At 46.8% G+C, this 16,791-nt stretch overlaps 1 protein-coding gene across 1 annotated transcript in view; it reads right to left on the minus strand.

Moving 5' to 3' along the window:
- LOC147422484 (dynein-1-beta heavy chain, flagellar inner arm I1 complex-like) overlaps positions 1-16,791 on the minus strand; it is a 345,996-nt gene that overhangs the window by 237,896 nt on the left and 91,309 nt on the right. Inside the window, exon 19 of the mRNA XM_086503137.1 lies at positions 15,998-16,148. Within this exon, the coding sequence (XP_086359263.1) occupies positions 15,998-16,148 (151 nt within the window). The remainder of the gene's footprint in view (positions 1-15,997; positions 16,149-16,791) is intronic.

Genomic DNA, 16,791 nt, shown 5'->3' on the forward strand with positions numbered 1-16,791 from the left:
TCATGATCATATGCTCTTCTTGTCTTCATCTTATCAATGGCTTTTTCGACCATTTCCGTAGTAAAGAAAGTACTAGTAGCAGGGCATGTCTCAAGCAGATCTGGTAATGGAGGCTGTCCAAATACCGAATATAATGATGTTACATATTGACCCCAAATCTTAGGAGAAGTAATTGTCGGAGGCGATGAGTGCTCGTGGAATAAACGCAAGGCCTCATGTGAGTCCTGACTCAAGAAGAGCTCATATAAATCCTTTTCGAGTTTGGCTAAAAAATGCCCTTTTCTTGCGACGTACTATACGCCGAAGAGCAATCCAAGACTGCTTATATGTGATAATCCCAAGTGTAAGCTCTTTCTGGACCTGGGTTCTCGTCTCTCTGCATTCCTCCTCGTACCAACTATTTTGAGGCATGTTCCCAGATCCTCTCTTCTGATCACATTGAGTATGTGGGTATGCCTCTTGTGTTGCTCCATGTAGTATCTCTGTTAGCTGAGAAGTAATCTCCTCTACAGTATATACTGGCTCGGCTGCCCACATCCTATTATAGATCTTTTCCGCATAGACTGAATCAGTCTCTGGCGTGAAAGTATATCTTGTGTGTGTCTTCTTCCTTTGTACTTGAAAGCATTGTATTGGAAGGAGATTGATAAGGTCAAGAGAGCATGATCCACTGCAATCCAAACCGGTCTGTGTCCCACCTTAAAGTCCTCGATACTAGAAATAAAGCTTGGTGAAGTCATGACATAATCCATTGTACTGGCCCCATGCCTGTGCGGGAAGCATGTGAATCCCCCAGATAAAGGGAAATTCTCTAGACCATTAAGGATGGCCAAACCATGTGTAGTTGCCATTTCCATGAGATGTCTCCCATATTCAGTGTGTTCTTTATCCTGTGACTTTCTAGTAAGCCCCTCCTGTGATGAATCCACTTCTCTGAGCATTTCCTCAGAAGTATCATAGAATATTGCTTGAGAGTTGGCCGTTCTGGCATTAAAGTCTCCTAAGAGAACGATGTCTCCATCTCTAGAGAACTCCCATATGTCATTATTCAATATGGAGAAAGGGGACTCTCCTTTAGGTGAGGAGTAGACTGATGTACTTGGAGGGAAGTAGCATATAGCGATATATAGAAATCTAGCTGTCTCGGCTCTCATTCTCACCCACATATACCTTGCTTGTTCATCTTTCCTGATAATCTGTAGTACTGGTTTCAGCTCCTCTTTAAATAAGACTGCTACTCCTCCTGAGCCTCGGCTACCTTGCAGAGATCTCTTGGCTGGTCGACCAGCTGTTTCCCATAAATACCCCTTCACATGTGGCATAAGCAGTCCTAGTATCTGGTGTGTCTCTGAGTAGAAAACTATGTCTCTGTCCCTAAAGTTGTCTTCAAAGGCACCTACATCTAGCCTATATGATCCATTACAATTCCACGCCGCTATCTGGAGCGTCGCCCCATAGGTCTCGCACCGTCATGATGAGCGCTTTTCCAGAACCACTACTTTCCCTCCTCTATAAAAGGCAATTTTCCCCTTTTCTCTTGCTGCCCTGATCTCTGGCATCAACTCTTGCATGTGTGCCACTTGTGCCAATGTAAGGTCATCTCCAAGGAAAATACCGGTTTTCTTAAGAGTTGGCCTCTTCTTTAGAAATTCTTTCCTTATTTCTATATTCGGGAAGCGGAGAATAAGTGCCCTATCCTTTACGTTTCCCTTCTCGTCGATTCCTTTCTTGCCCACTCTCCATGCACTTGTGTAAGTAGGCTCTGTGATGCCCATGCGTTGTAGCAGTTCCCTCACTTCTTCATCTACATTCTCTTTGTCTTTGACTCCTGTGACCCGCACATGCAGAGCCTAATTCTTCCTTTTCTGCTCTTCCTCAATGGTCATATTAATAATGGTGGAGGTAGGTGTGGTCTCAGGCATCTGGGCCTTCCCTTTCTTCGCATCCTCAATCCATTTCTCTGCTTCATCAACCTTTGCTTGTGTCTTAACAAGTCGTTCCGCCTATGAAGATGCCGTTTTTTATTTCTGTTCATCTACTTCCCGTAGAGCTTTCGTCCGATCCTTCATGTCCTCGAGCTCCTTCAGCACCAAAGGTTGGTCGTCTCCCTTCTCCTCAGTTGCAGATTTGCAAGCCGCAAGTTCTCCTTTTAGTTCCTCGATTATTGCATCTTTTTCCCCCATGTGCTTTTCCATATTTGTTCTCCATGCTTCAAAACTTGCTACTGCCTCATCGAGTTTCTTTTGCATAACGCATTCTGTTACATTTACGTCGGCCTTGATGAGGTTTCGTAATTCTGTTTTCACGATCTAAATTTCCTCATTCTGTATCCCCCGGATCTCTCTCCTTAGTTCTCTCATCATGTCTCCCATACATGGAGTTCCTGTAGCTCTCAGCGTTCGCGTGCATTTCCTTCCTGATGTCATCTCTCATATAGTTTAGCTCTGATTTGAGCATCACCTGGACCTTCTCCATCAGTAGCTCATCATGTATCCTGGAGGTTTTCCCAACTCGTAAGGATCCTGGTGATAGCACAGTATCTCTGTTTCTCCGTTTGAAAGTAGCCGTCGTTTTTTTTGGGGTGGTGTAGCTATCTACACCCGGCCCTTCCCCTTCGGTAGGCGGATCCATCGAACCCGCCCCACAAATGTGGGGTAGGGAACTAGGGTGAGGGACTGAGAATAAGGCAAACTTAAAGAGTTTATTTTTTTAAAGCTTAAAAACCTTTAAACTTTAAAAGTTTATTTCAAAGCTTAAAAACCTTTAAACTTTAACGTAGGAGATGGGAAGTCCTTCTACGCGTAGGTAAACGAGGGCTGCCGGGGACTTGCTACGCGTAGGAAGTCCTTCTACGCGTAGAAGGAGAGGGCTTGTGTGCCAAGAGAAAGAGAGAGAGAAGCGCGATCCCCTCCTCCTGCCTTATCGTGAGAATCCCTTGCTTGCCCTTCGCGTGAGCTGCTGCTGCTCCACCTCGCTCGCGTGAATCCCCTAGGCCTGCTGCAATCCTGTTCTCAGCAGTTTCAGCTCAGCTCAGTGGCTGTTTCGGCTCAGCTCAGCAGTTTCGGCTCATCAGCCACGCTGGCGAGCAGCCACGAGGACGGAGGCGCAGAGCAGAGAGAGAGAGAGCACTAATGCTCACCTGTTTCCCCTCAGCCAAGCTCGCCGAGAGAGAGAGAGAGAGAGAGAGAGAGAGAGAGAGAGAGAGAGAGAGAGAGAGAGAGAGAGAGAGAGAGAAATGAAATGAAATGAGATGTTATATTAACGTCTTCAAAAGGCCAAAATGACCTATGAGACCAAAAAGTTACAATTGGTGAATCTGATACCATGTCTGAGTACGGAAATTACCAGGTTACAAAGTTACCAAGTTACAAAGAACTAACACTAAAACACTAAGGCACTAAGGAGAAAGGGAATAAAAAGGGGGGGGGGGGGGGAGGGGGGAGGGGGGGTTTTTGGGTTCAGATGAAATCTCTCATCGGTCGCTGTCGGATCTCATCGACTTCCTCCATGGTCAAAACTCTGGTTGGGCGTCTTGCATGTCGAGCTAGAGTGATCTGTATCTTCTGTTGCAACCTTCGTCGGTAGTGGGAGACCCCCCGAGGTCGTGGACGTCTGGATCTGCCAAGTTCAGTGGCTCTATCAAGCAGTGTACCTCTAGTATGAGTAGGCTGTAATGACTGCTCCGTTTGCTCTCCTTTGTCTGGTGTAAAGAACTCTGTGATTCGTCTCTGAGACTGTCTTTCCCCTTATGTCCTCAGCAAGCTCTCCCTAAGTCTGCGCAGCTCTAGCAGGAACAATCCGAGACACTTCTGATCCTTGTATCTCATTACTCTAGAAAAAGGTCCGAACCCTTCTCTAAACAAGCAGTGGAAGCGTCCACGTATCTCATAGTATGCTCGGCAGTGGCATGTGTAGTGCAGTTCTGTCTCTGGCTCTAAGTTACATAGGTGACATATCTTGGCTCCTGCCAGCACCCCTCGGAATGGGCCAGTCTCGATTTGGAGCTGATGTGAGGATGTGCGTATCTATCCAATAGCGCATCTTATTCCATGAGATAAGTGTGTATCCATGTATGGTGGCCTAGTCACAAATCCGTCCTCCATGAGTTGGAGAAGATGCTCTCTGTAGAAGGCCATCTTCGTGCCCAACTCCTGTGTCGGTTGTATCCATGTGCTCCCGGTATTTAGTTGAATCAGATCCTGACGTATGAGCCTGGTGATCTCTGTCCGTGTGAGAGACAAGGAGGGTGCATCCAAGGAGTATTGAAGCGGAGGTAATCAATCCATATTGAGACCATGCGACTGGAACCATGATGCCATCTGTCCATACCAACATGCTGTATCGCCTTGTAGAGCTAGTTGTCGAGATGACTCCAAGGCAAGCCGAGTGTATCTGTCTCTGGGGAGATCCCATAAACCGTGCATAAAGGACACCGATCTCGTCAGTGCCTCCACCACGAGGGGGGGGGCGGCTAGCTCGGCTCGGATAATCTCATGTGGTACTAAGGCCTTAGCCCGAATCATCCGAGCGATCATAGAGACCAGAGGCCTCTCCATACATCGCCATCCATCTGTATTACCAGATCTCCCATGGTGGTCTACTGAGGGTCCCCATACCTGACCCCCATAGAGCATAGCTGGAGTCACTAGAGTGTCAAAGAGCCATAGCTTTGTTCGCGGTTCCTGAAACTGAACCTACAAACACATCCTCTCCAGTCCTCCCAAAGCTGCATATGCTCTCGTCAGTCTAGTCTTTGATGCTCTCCTTAGTGAAAACACCAGTCCACTGAATACTACCCCAAGATAGGTATATGCATCTGTGTACTCCACAGTCTCCTGGCCATACATAAATGTGGGTGCCGACCTCCTAACCCACCGTGGTGTGGTGTTGAACACCATAACCTTGGTTTTTCCCAGATTGACCGACAATCCACTGTCATGAGCAAATGTATGCAGAGCATCCAAATGACGCTGCATCCCCTCTGGGGAGTCTGAAATCATCACAATATCATCAGCATATAGTAACAGTGGAATCCATGTCCCTGCTAGCTGAGCCCCGCTGTCTCCTTGCCGCTCTACATAGTCTGAAAACTCATCCACATACATCCCAAAAAGAGTCGGGGATAGTGGGCATCCCTGCTTTACTCCGATAGTGGAGTAGACCATGTCAGACATTCCCTCAGTGGTGCGTACCCGTCCCATCACTGTCCTGTATAGAGCCAGAATACCCCATATCAGCTCTGTAGGCACACCCATGTCCTGTAGTCTGTGTATAAGTCTGGTTCTTGGCACTGTGTCGAAAGCTTTGCGGAAATCCACAAAGCTACAATAGATTCTCTTCCCGTGGTGTCTACCCTCCTCAATAATAGCTCTGAGTGTCAGAATCTGGTCCAGAGTGGAGAAACCTCTCCTGAAACCTGCTTGCCCTGGTGCTCTTATTCCCTCTCGCTCTGCCCATCTACTCAGCTCCTGCTCAAGGACGGATGCATACAACCTAGCTAATGTGTGGCCAACCATGATGGTGCGATAATTCGCGGGAATCATGGGATCTCCTGACTTGAAAATAGGCACAATCGTAGACATACTCCAGGTCTCCGGGAAGCCTTCATACATGGCTCGATTAAACATCATAGCTAGGAGCTCTGCAAGCATATCCCTGGCATGGATGAAAAGCTTTGCTACTAGACCATCATGATCATGCGCTCTCCTTGTCTTCATCCTATCAATGGCTTTCCTTACCCTCTCCGCAGTAAAGAAAGAAACTGTCTCTAGTGGGTCCGGCAGAGGTGGTTGCCCTGATGCTGTGTAGAGAGATGTGGCATATTCCCCCCATGTCTCAGTGGAGGTGACCGCGGGTGGTGGTGAATGCTCGTGGAATAGCCTCCATGCTTTGCCTGAGTCCTGACTTATAAATAGCTGATATAGATCCCGCTCTAGCTGAGATAGATAGGCCCTTTTCTTTTGTCGCACTAGGCGGCGAAAGATAATCCGTGATTGTCGATGTGTGGTAATACCCGTGAGCACTTCCCTCTGTAGTTTGATCCTCGTCTCTTTGCACTCCTCATCATACCAACTGTTCTGGGGCATGTTCCCAGATCGTCTCCGTGTGGGCTGGCTGTGGGGGTATGCCTCTGATGTTGCATCATGGAGCGTCTCTGTCAAAATCTGAGTGAGTTCATCTAGTGGCCGTCCCGGCTCCTGGGTGCATAGCTGCCTGTATATCTCATCCATATACACAGAATCCGTCTCCCTCATGAAGGTATACCGAGTGTGTATGGGGACCCCACCTAATGGAGCTGTGCTGAACTGAAAGGTCAGGGTGAAAGACACGATAGCATGATCAACTGCTATTCCAACTGGCCTAGTGCCCACCATGAAATCCTCAAAGAATGGGATGAGACCTGGCTGGGCCATAACATAATCCACTATGCTCGCACCATGTCGGTGTGGAAAGCAAGTAAAACCTCCAGCTGTCGAAAATCTTTGTAGGCCATTCACAATGGCCAATCTGTGTGTGGTTCCCATATCTATCAAGTATCTACCATACTCAGTGTATTCCTCATCTTGTGATAGTCTGGATAGACCCATCTCTGTGACGTCCAGCTCCCTGAGCATCTCTTCGGAAGTATCATAGAATATTGTCTGGTGGTGGGCAGTCCTAGCATTGAAATCCCCTAGTATAATAATGTCCCCATCCTTGGAAAACTCCCATATGTCATTATCCAAAATAGCAAAGGGGGATTGTCCTCTAGGTGATGCATATACCGACGTACTAGGAGGGAAGTAACAAATAGCAATGTAGAGGTATCTGCCCGTCTCTGCCCTGAGCCTCACCCACATGTACCTAGCCTGTTTATCCTTGCGTGCTATATATATCATTGGTTGCAGTTCCTCCCTGAATAGAACTGCCACTCCCCCTGAGCCCCGTCCTCGATGCTCCGATCTGGTCTCTTGTCTGCAGGCTGTCTCCCATCTATATCTGCTCACCTGTGGTATGGATTGTCCCGGTGCTTGATGCGTCTCAGAGTAGAAAATGATGTCTCTCCCCATAAAGCTATCCTCAAAGGCCCCTACATCAAGACGGAGTGACCCGTTACAATTCCAGGTTGCCATCTTTTAGTGTGGTCCCATAGGTCTCGCACCGTCATGCAGGGCGTCGCTCCAATATCACCACCTTTCCATCCCTGTAAAAGCCAATCTTCCCCTTTTCCCTTCCAGCTCTTATTTCCGGCATTACTTCTTGCATATGAGCAATCTGCGAGAGGGTGAGGTCATCTCCAAGAAAGATGCCCGTCTTCTTTAGAGTCGCTCTCTTCTTCAAGAAATCTTTCTTCGCTTCCATGGAGGGGAAGCGGAGAATGAGTGCCCTTTCCTTCGAGGTTTCTCCGTTGCTCCCACTTTTCTTAGTGCCCACTCTCCAAGCCCTTGTATGCGTCTGCTCGTTGACCCCCACCAAGGTCATGAGTTCTTTCACCTCTTTGTCTACATTATCTTGGTCTCTGAGGCCACATACCCTTACGTGTAAGGCCCGCACACGTCTCCTTTGCTCCTCTTCGAGTGTCAGGTTCATGATGGTTGGTGTGGGGGTGGGAGTTATTTCCTTGCCTTTCCCTTTCTTGACAATCTCGATCCATTTTTCGGCCTTTTCTGCTTTCTGCTGGGTCTTTGTGATGACATCTACCCACGAGGTCGTCATTTCTTTTTGTTGCTCCCCACCTTCTTTGATGGCCCGTACTTGTTCCTTGATCGTGTTAAGCTCTTCAATGACAGAGGGTTGAAGTTCTCCCTCTTCGAGGACATTCTGCGATCACACCTCTGCAAGCTCTTTCTTGAGTAGTGTGATTTCCTCATCTTGGGCCTTCACGCGATCTTCGAGTGTACGTATCGTGATTTCCTGTGCTGCCACACGTTCGTCGAGGCCGTTAATAGTACCTAAGAGGTGGCGGTTGATCTTGCAGATGGACTCGCTCAGTTCTTCTTTGCATTTTTGGATGGCATCCTCGACCAGGTCATCCTTGCTATTCAGCTTTCTCATGGTTGAGAGGCCGCGTGCACCCACAGCGCCGCGATAGACAGATGGGGGGGGAAGGGGGCGCGCGATATACTGAACAGGGAGGAGGAGGGGGTGCCGCGATAGACAAATGGGGGGGAAAGGGGGGGCGCGCGATAGCTTGAAGAGGGAGGAGGAGGGGGCGCCGCGATAGACAGAAGGGGGGGGGGAGGGGGGGGGGGGGGGGGGGGGGGTGTGGGGGGGGGGTGGGGGAGGAGGGGGGGGGGAGGTGGGGGGGGGGCGGGGGGGGGGATAGGGGGGGGGGGGGGGGGTTAGGGGGGGGTGGGGGGGGGGGGGGGGGGGGGGGGGGGGTGGGGGGGGGGGGGGGTGGGGTGGGGGGGGGGCGGGGGGGGGGGGGGGGGGGGGGGGGGGGGGGGGGCGCGTGGTGGGGAGGGGGGGGGGGGGGGGGGGTGGGGGCGGGGGCAACAGAGAGGGAGCGGGGCGGGCAGCGCGAGAGAGAGAGGAAGCAAGGGAGCAGCAGGGGGGAAGCGCGAGGGGCAGGGGCGGGCAGGCAGAGAGAGCGAGAGAGAGAGAGAGAGAGAGAGAAGAGAGAGAGAGAGAGAGAGAGAGAGAGAGAGAGAGAGAGAGAGAGAGAGAGAGAGAGAGAGCTCTTTGTTGGCATTTCCAAAACCGCAAATTGAGACGGCACACGAGCAAAACGGCATTGCCAAAACACCACTCAAATGGAGCACACTCTGCACGCACACACACACACACACACACACACACACACACAGAGAGAGAGAGAGAGAGAGAGAGAGAGAGAGAGAGAGAGAGAGAGATGAAATGAAATGTTATATTAACGTCTTCAAAAGGCCAGAATGACCTATGAGACCAAACTGATACAAAACTGGTGAATCTGATACCATGTCTGAGTACGGAAATTACAAAGTTACAAAGAACTAACACTAAGACGCTAAGGAGAAAGGAAGAGGGGGGGGAAGGTTTGTGGGTTCAGATGAAACTTCTCATCGGTCGCTATCGGATCTCATCGACCTTCTCCATGGTCAGTACTCTGGTTGGGCGTCTTGCATGTCGAGCTAGAGTGATCTGTATCTTTCGTTGTAGCCTTCGTCGGTAGTGGGAGACCCCTCGAGGTCATGGACGTCTGGATCTGCCAAGTTCCGTAGCTCGATCAAGCAGTGTACCTCTAGTATGAGTAGGCTCTGAGATTTGCTGTAATGACTACTCCGTTGGCTCTCCTCTCGTTGGTGTAAAGAAATCTGTGATTCGTCTCTGGGACTGTCTTTCCTCTGATGTTCTCAGCAAGCTCTCCCTAAGTTTGCGCAGCTCTAGCAGGAACAATCCGAGACACCTTTGATCCTTGTATCTCATGACTCTAGAAAAAGGTCCGAACCCTTCTCTGAATAGGCGGTGGAAGCGGCCACGTATCTCATAGTATGCCGGGCAGTGACATGTGTATTGAATCTCTGTCTCTGGCTCTAAGTTGCATAGGTGACATATCCTAGCTCCTGTCGGCACCCTTCGAAATCGGCCAGTCTCGATTTGGAGCTGATGTGAGGATGTACGTATTTGTCCAATAGCCCATCTTATCCCATGAGATAAGTGTGTCCATGTATGCAGGCCTAGTCACAAAGCCGTCCTCCGTGAGTTGGAGAAGACGCTCTCTGTAGAAGGCCATCTTCGTGCCCAACTCCTGTGTCGGCTGTATCCATGTGCTCCTGGCATTTAGCTGAATCAAATCCTGACGTATGAGTCTGGTGATCTCTGTCCGTGTGAGAGACAGGGAGGTTGCATCCAGGGAGTATTGAAGCGGAGGTAATCCATCCATCTTGAGACCATGCGACTGAAACCATGCTGTCATCTGTCCATACCAACATGCTGTATCGCCTTGTAGAGCTAGTTGTCGAGATGACTCCAAGGCAAGCCAAGCGTATCTGTCCCTGGGGAGATCCCATAGACCGTGCATAAAAGAAATTGATCTCGTCAACGCTCCACCACGGGGGGGGGGGGCCTATCTCGGCTCCGATAATCTCATGTGGTACTGAGGCCTTAGCCCGAATCATCTGAGCGATCATAGAGACCAGAGGCCTCTCCATACATCTCCATCCATGTGTGTTGCCAGAACTCCCATGGTGGTCTACTGAGGGTCCCCATACCTGAGCTCCCTAGAGCATAGGTGGAGTCACTAGAGTGTCAAAAAGCCAAAGCTTTGTTCGCGGTTCCTGAAACTGAACCTGCGAACACATCCTCTCCAGTCCTCCCAAAGCTGCATATGCTCTCATCAGTCTAGTCTCTGATGCTCTCCTTAGTGAAAACACCGGTCCACCGAAGACTACCCCAAGATAAGTATATGCATTTGTGTACTCCACAGTCTCCTGGCCATACATAAATGTGGGTGCCGACCTCCTGACCCACTGTGGTGTGGTGTTGAACACCATAACCTTGGTTTTCCCCAGATTGACAGACAATCCATTGTCACGAGCAAATGTATGCAAAGCATCCAAGTGACGCTGCATCCCCTCTGGTGAGTCACAAATCAGCACAATATCATCAACATATAGTAACAGCGGAATCCATGTCCCTGCTAGTTGAGCCCCCCTATCCCCCTGACGCTCTACATAGTCCGAAAACTCATCCACATACATCCCAAAAAGAGTCGGGGATAGGGGGCATCCCTGCTTTACTCCAATATTGGAGAGGACCATGTCCGACATTCCCTCGGTGGTGCGTACCCGCCCCATCACTGTCCTGTAAAGAGCCAGAATCCCCCAAATCAGCTCTGTAGGCACACCCATGTCCTGTAATCTGCGTATGAGTCTGGCTCTCGGCACTGTGTCGAAAGCTTTGCGGAAATCCACAAAGCTACAATAGATCCTCTTGCCATGGTGTCTACCCTCCTAATGTTATATAAATGTCTTCGAAAGGCCAAAATTAAGAGACCAAAAAGTTACAATTGGTCAACCTGATGTCATGTCTGAGTACGAAATTACAGAGAACTAACACTAAAACACTAAGGAAAAAGGAAATGAATCTGAAGCTGATTCGGAATTGAGATGTGATATTGGGAGGGGGGGGGGGGGGGGTGTTTGGTGGGTTCAAATGAAATCTCTCATCGGTCACTGTCGAATCTCATCAACCTCCACCATGGTCAGTACTCTGGTTGGGCGTCTTGCATGTCGAGCTAGAGTGATTTGTATCTTCTGCTACTGCAGCCTTCGTCGATGGTGGGAGGACCCCCGAGGTCGCGGGCGTCTAGATCTTCCTAGCTCAGTGGCTCGGTCAAGCAACGTACCTCTAGTGTGAGTGGGCTCTGAGATCTGTTGTGATGACTGCTCCTCTGGCTCTCCCCTGGCTAAGGAAAGAAATATGTGATTCGTCTCCGAGGCTGTCTTTCCCTTGATGTCCTCAGCAAGTTCTCCCTAAGTCTACGTAGCTCTAGTAGGAACAATCCGAGACATCTCTGATTCTCCTATCTCATGACTCTAGAAAATGGTCCAAAACCTTCTCTAAACAGGCAGTGGAAGCGGCTGCGTATCTCATAGTACACCGGGCCATGACATGTGTAGTGTAGCTCTATCTCTGGCTCTAACTTACATAGGTGACATATCTTGGCCCCTACTGGCACCCCTCGAAATCAGCCACTCTCGATCTAGAGTTGATGTGAGGATGTGCGTGTCTGCCCAAAAGCGCATCATATCCCAGAAGATAAGTGTCAATCCATGTATGCAGGCCTAGTCACAAAACCGTCCTCCGTGAGTTAGAGAAGATGCTCTTTGTAGAAGGCCATCTTCGTGCTCAACTCCTGCGTCGGTTGTGTCCATGTGCTCCCAGTATCTAGCTGAATCAGATCCTGGCGTATGAGTCTGGTGATCTCTGTCCGTGTGAGAGACAGGGAGGGTGCATCCAGGGAGTATTGAAACGGAGGCAATCTATCCATGTTGAAACCATGTGACTAAAACCATATTGTCATCTGTCCATACCAACATGTTGTATAGCCTTGTAGCGCTAGTTGTCGAGATGACTCCCTGGAAAGCAGAGCGTATCTATCCCTGGGGAGATCCCATAAACCGTGTATAAAGGATATTTATCTAGTCAATGCCTCCACCAAGGGGGGGGGGTGGCTAGCTCGGCTTGGATAATTTCATGCGACACTGAGGCCTTAGCCCGAATCATCCGAGCGATCATAGAGACCGGAGGCCTCTCCATACATCTCCATCCATCTGTGTTGTTGCGAGATCTCCCTTGATGGTCTACTGAGGGTCCCCGTACCTGAACCCCATAGACCATAGTTGAAGTCACTACAGAGTGTCAAAAAGCCAAAGCTTTGTTCGTGGTTCCTGAAATTGAACCTGCGAATACATCCTCTCCAATCCTCCCAAGGCTGTATATGCTCTCGTCAATCTAGTCTCTAATGCTCTCCTCAGTGAAAACACCGATCCACCAAAGACTACCCCAAGATAAGTATATGCTCCGATCAGACGCTTGGACAACCTCAAAATGTGAGCCTGCGGCGGATGCCCTGGTTTCCCATTTTGGGAATGTCTTTGCCGCTCCTCCTTCGGCATCTGCTGAAGTTCTTCATGCATGCCAACTTTTGTTATCTACAGACCACGATGCCATCGATGTCTCGCCTCAAGATGCTTTAGCCATGGAGGAGGATTTTATAGAAAATGAATTGCCCTCAGCATTGCTCTATAGCATTCGGCTGGTTGGGATGGGCTCCCTGTGGAATTTTTTATCTCCTTTTGGGAGCCTCTGAAACATCCTTTGCTCTACATGATGAATGTTGGTTGGGCTAAACAAAATTTGCCGATATTTTGGAAAGAGGGTCTGCTGAAATCGTTGCCTAAACAAGCGCTTTGTGAGCAATTCTCACATCGGCGGTCAATTACTCTTATGCCGGTTATATATGAAATCTTGGCCAAAATGATCGTAAACCGTATCAAGGAACCTTGCATGGTTTATCTTGAATATTTAGGTTATATTATTTCTCCTGAAGGGATCAAGATGGATCCTAAGAAAGTAGCACCACAAAATGTGACAACTTTCGGATCCTTTTGGGTTTATCTAGATTTTATAGCAAACTTATTGAATTTTTTCCTTTCATAGGGACCCCTATGACTTGTTGCAAGAAAAAGTTCCTTTTGAGTAGACTAGTAGGCAACAAGAGAGTTTTGAACAGCTGAAGCAAACAATAGCTTCAGCCCCAATGCTTAAAGTTGTAGATCTCAAAATATTTTGATTTACATATAGATGTTAGTAGGATCGTAGTTGGTGTGGTACTTAGTCAAGATGGAAGGCCAATGGCTTTTGAGAGCAAGAAGCTTTCGCCCCCACAATTGAAGTGGCCAGTTCATGAGTTATAATTGTATGCTATTATTAATGCACTTAAGATCTCACATCATTATATTTACACCATAGAGTTTAAAGTTTACACAAATCATCATACCTTGAAGTATTTATGTACTAAGCCAAGCTATATGCGCCAACTTAATAGAAAAATTTCAAAGGGAAATACTATATAAAAAGGACAAGGATAATGTTGTTGTTGATGCAACATCACACGATATGCATAACATGGGAAGCACAAGTAGAAGATCCTTATTTATAATCTGGTACAATCCAAAATTTGTAAACCTTGATGATGCAATTCCATCCAATTCATCAAGTGGTTCTAAACCAAGTCTGTTTCGAGTTTTTTTGTGGAAAATGGATTAGGGAAGCTTTATGTTCCATGTGCACAAGAACTAAGTAAAAGTTTTGCATGATTTCCATGATAGTCCTTGTGCGGGAATCTTGGCATAGATGAGACTTTCTAGGTAGTAAAGAGAATATTTTGATCACTTAATCTCAAGCCAAAAGTCCACAAGTGTGTTTTAGAATGTTTCAAGTGAAAATAGAAAGAGTTAAGGCACCTAGCTTCTTACAACCTTTACAAATTATGAGATTTAATTCGCAAAGTATTTCTATGGATTTTGTTGTAGCCCAACCAAGAACTCCAAGAGGGAAGTATTCTATTTTGGTAGTGGTTGATCGTTTGAGCAAGATGGGGCATTTTATAACTATGGTCAAGACTATAGAAGCTCTGTAAGTGGACGATTTATTTATTTTGCAAATTTTAAGACTGCATGGATTACCTCAATCTATTGTGTCTCATAGAAATCAAAAGTTCACACGACATTTTTGGTGCCAAGTGTGTGCCAAGTTAGATGTAACTCTTAATATGAGTAGTACCTTGAGACTGATGGTCAAACTGAAAGGGTGAACCAGATTTTAGAAGGTATATTATGGGTTTATATCTTAGATAAACAGATAGATACTTATCTTCCATTGATAGAATTTGCTTATAATAGCCATCCACATCTAGCCACAGGATTCACACCATTTGAGATGAATTATGGTATAACCCCTCTAGCTCCAAGAACTATAAGTTCCTTGAGTAGTTTCCCTAGTGCAGCAACTTTTCTTACCAAGATGCAAGAAACTAACAAAGCTAAACATTACGTAGATCAAAAGCCATCTCTTAGAACTTTTGAAGAAGGAGAAATGAGTATTTCTTTACTAAGTCTATATCTTTGTTGACTCGTAAATATCACTAGCTTTCACCAAGGTACTGTGATCCCTGGAAGATTCTTAAAAAGCTTAGTGATGTAGCTTATCGACTCGAGTTACCTCCACAATGTCAAGTTCACATAGTATTTCATGTCTGTAAACTAAAACATTTTATTTCTAGCAGAGGACCGATTCAGAGGCAGGTATGCAAGTTCTTCCCAAGTAGTAGCTCTCAATAAGACCCAAGGACACGTCACTTGTTAGCTCATGAGACTCTCTTAGATGGATCTCTGCAAATTAGTAGACCTCAAGGCTCTCATCCCTCTTGGAGATGACATCACCATTGCCGCATCCAGGCCATTATTGAGAGGCATGTAGTGGCTCCTATGAGGTTCTTTACAAGAAATTGATGTCATGATGCAGCCGGTCCATGAGACACTTTATGGGATGGTACTTACAGTGGCAGCCCATTGAGTAGATCAGGCTTTGAGAGATATGCCACCAGCTGCTCTACTAATTCATTCATTTGTTTACAACTTAGCATTTGTTACCTTATTGAATTTTCTATACTGGACATTTGGAGAATACGAGAACGGTGTAAGTTTCTGGTCTTTTAGGGCTTTGCAATGTAGATAAACACTCCATTTCATTTCATTTCTGCGGAATTAAATCAAGTTTGGTTGGATTGAAGAGCGCCTTGTTGGTCTTTGGAAATAAGATATATATTCTACTTCTCCTTCATCATAAGCAAGTAGAACAAAACACAGAACATCTCAGGAAAGAAAATCCAAGTCTTGGTAGACGGATACCTTATTCAGAAGTTTGTTTTCTTCTTTGTAGTGCAATGCTACACTGCTTATTCTACTACATAGAAGAATCGTATGGTCATTCACTTTCATTCTAGTCTAATAGCTTACCATATTTGAGCCTTTCTTTCCACCAGATAAGGATGATGACTGGTAATTAAATGCAACATTTTCATCAGGTCTTTGGTCCCCTACAAGTATAAGAAAATCTCCTCAGTGTATCTCTTCCCAACATGCATCACCATAGGCATTTACAATAAGGATGGGGCATCTCAAAATGTCTTTGAAATTGATGGGTGTTTGGGCACTAAAGGCCGATTACATTGACTGCATCAATTCATTCTTTGGCAGGTTCCATAGACATATTGGCTGGTCTTCTCACCCTGGAGCAAGTCGAGCCTTGGTGCATTGTCGATCACCTAGCCCTCATTTGCTTGTAGATTTTAACTGTAGTTATGCTCTCATATGCCATTTCACAGTTTGTACAATGTGTTTACTAGACAGACCAGATGGCCATTCTTGAAGCACTCTGACATAATGAATAAAACATCTTGAGAAAACGAGGAAGAAGGAGACATTCCAGCAGGAGAAGGAAAAGACAGAACTAAAGGACATATAGAACATACCTCAAACTTTTGGAGTGTTTTATACTTTTCCTGAAGGGGTTCAAATCGTGTTTTGAATGTAGAGGATTCTTCTCGTACTGCATGCCAGTGATTAACCTTTTCGGTGAGCATGTCCAAGGTCTCAGGCGGCTGCTTCAGGTCTTTAGTGTTTCTACATATACAAACAATAGGTAGGATATTTTTCTTTTCATGTAGCTAATGTTTAATCTGATTAGTAAGACCTCAATATAAATTCTTCTAATGATATATCATCAATCAGATAAATGAATTGACATGTTTAAATGTATCTTTATCTAATATGTGTAGGAAAAATGTGGTTGTATGTGAGTGTGCTAGCGATGCAAATATCCATGACTACAAACATATGCAGACAAGAACACTGTTCAAGAATTGTATTGGGATTTTGTTGTTCAACATGTGCAAGAATGATGAAAATTACACAGAAGGTATTGCTATGGTGGACAGATCCCTTATTAGGAGAAAATAGTCAAATAAGGCAAGAAGGTGAGGTGTGTGCCATGCCGCTGGACTTGCATTGTGAGGTGCCTTTGTTGTTTTTCAGCTAAGGAGGGGAAGTGGAAGCCAGGGGAATCAAACATGGAGAGAAGGACCCTTCTTTTCTACAACTCCCTCGCCTGGAGGCAGAACATGGCAACCAAGGAGTCTTCAGGAGTTCTGAATGTGGCCATGTACTCGGCTTGTCCAGATTCAGCTTCTAGAATTTTTACATCTATGGTGCAGTTTCCAATGTGTATGCAAGAGGTAAGAGAACAACAGGTAAGAGGGTGGAGAAG

The sequence above is a fragment of the Adiantum capillus-veneris genome, chromosome 27, assembly GCF_014529385.1.
Source record: "Adiantum capillus-veneris isolate H3 chromosome 27, ASM1452938v2, whole genome shotgun sequence".
Classification (NCBI taxonomy): Eukaryota; Viridiplantae; Streptophyta; class Polypodiopsida; order Polypodiales; family Pteridaceae; genus Adiantum; species Adiantum capillus-veneris.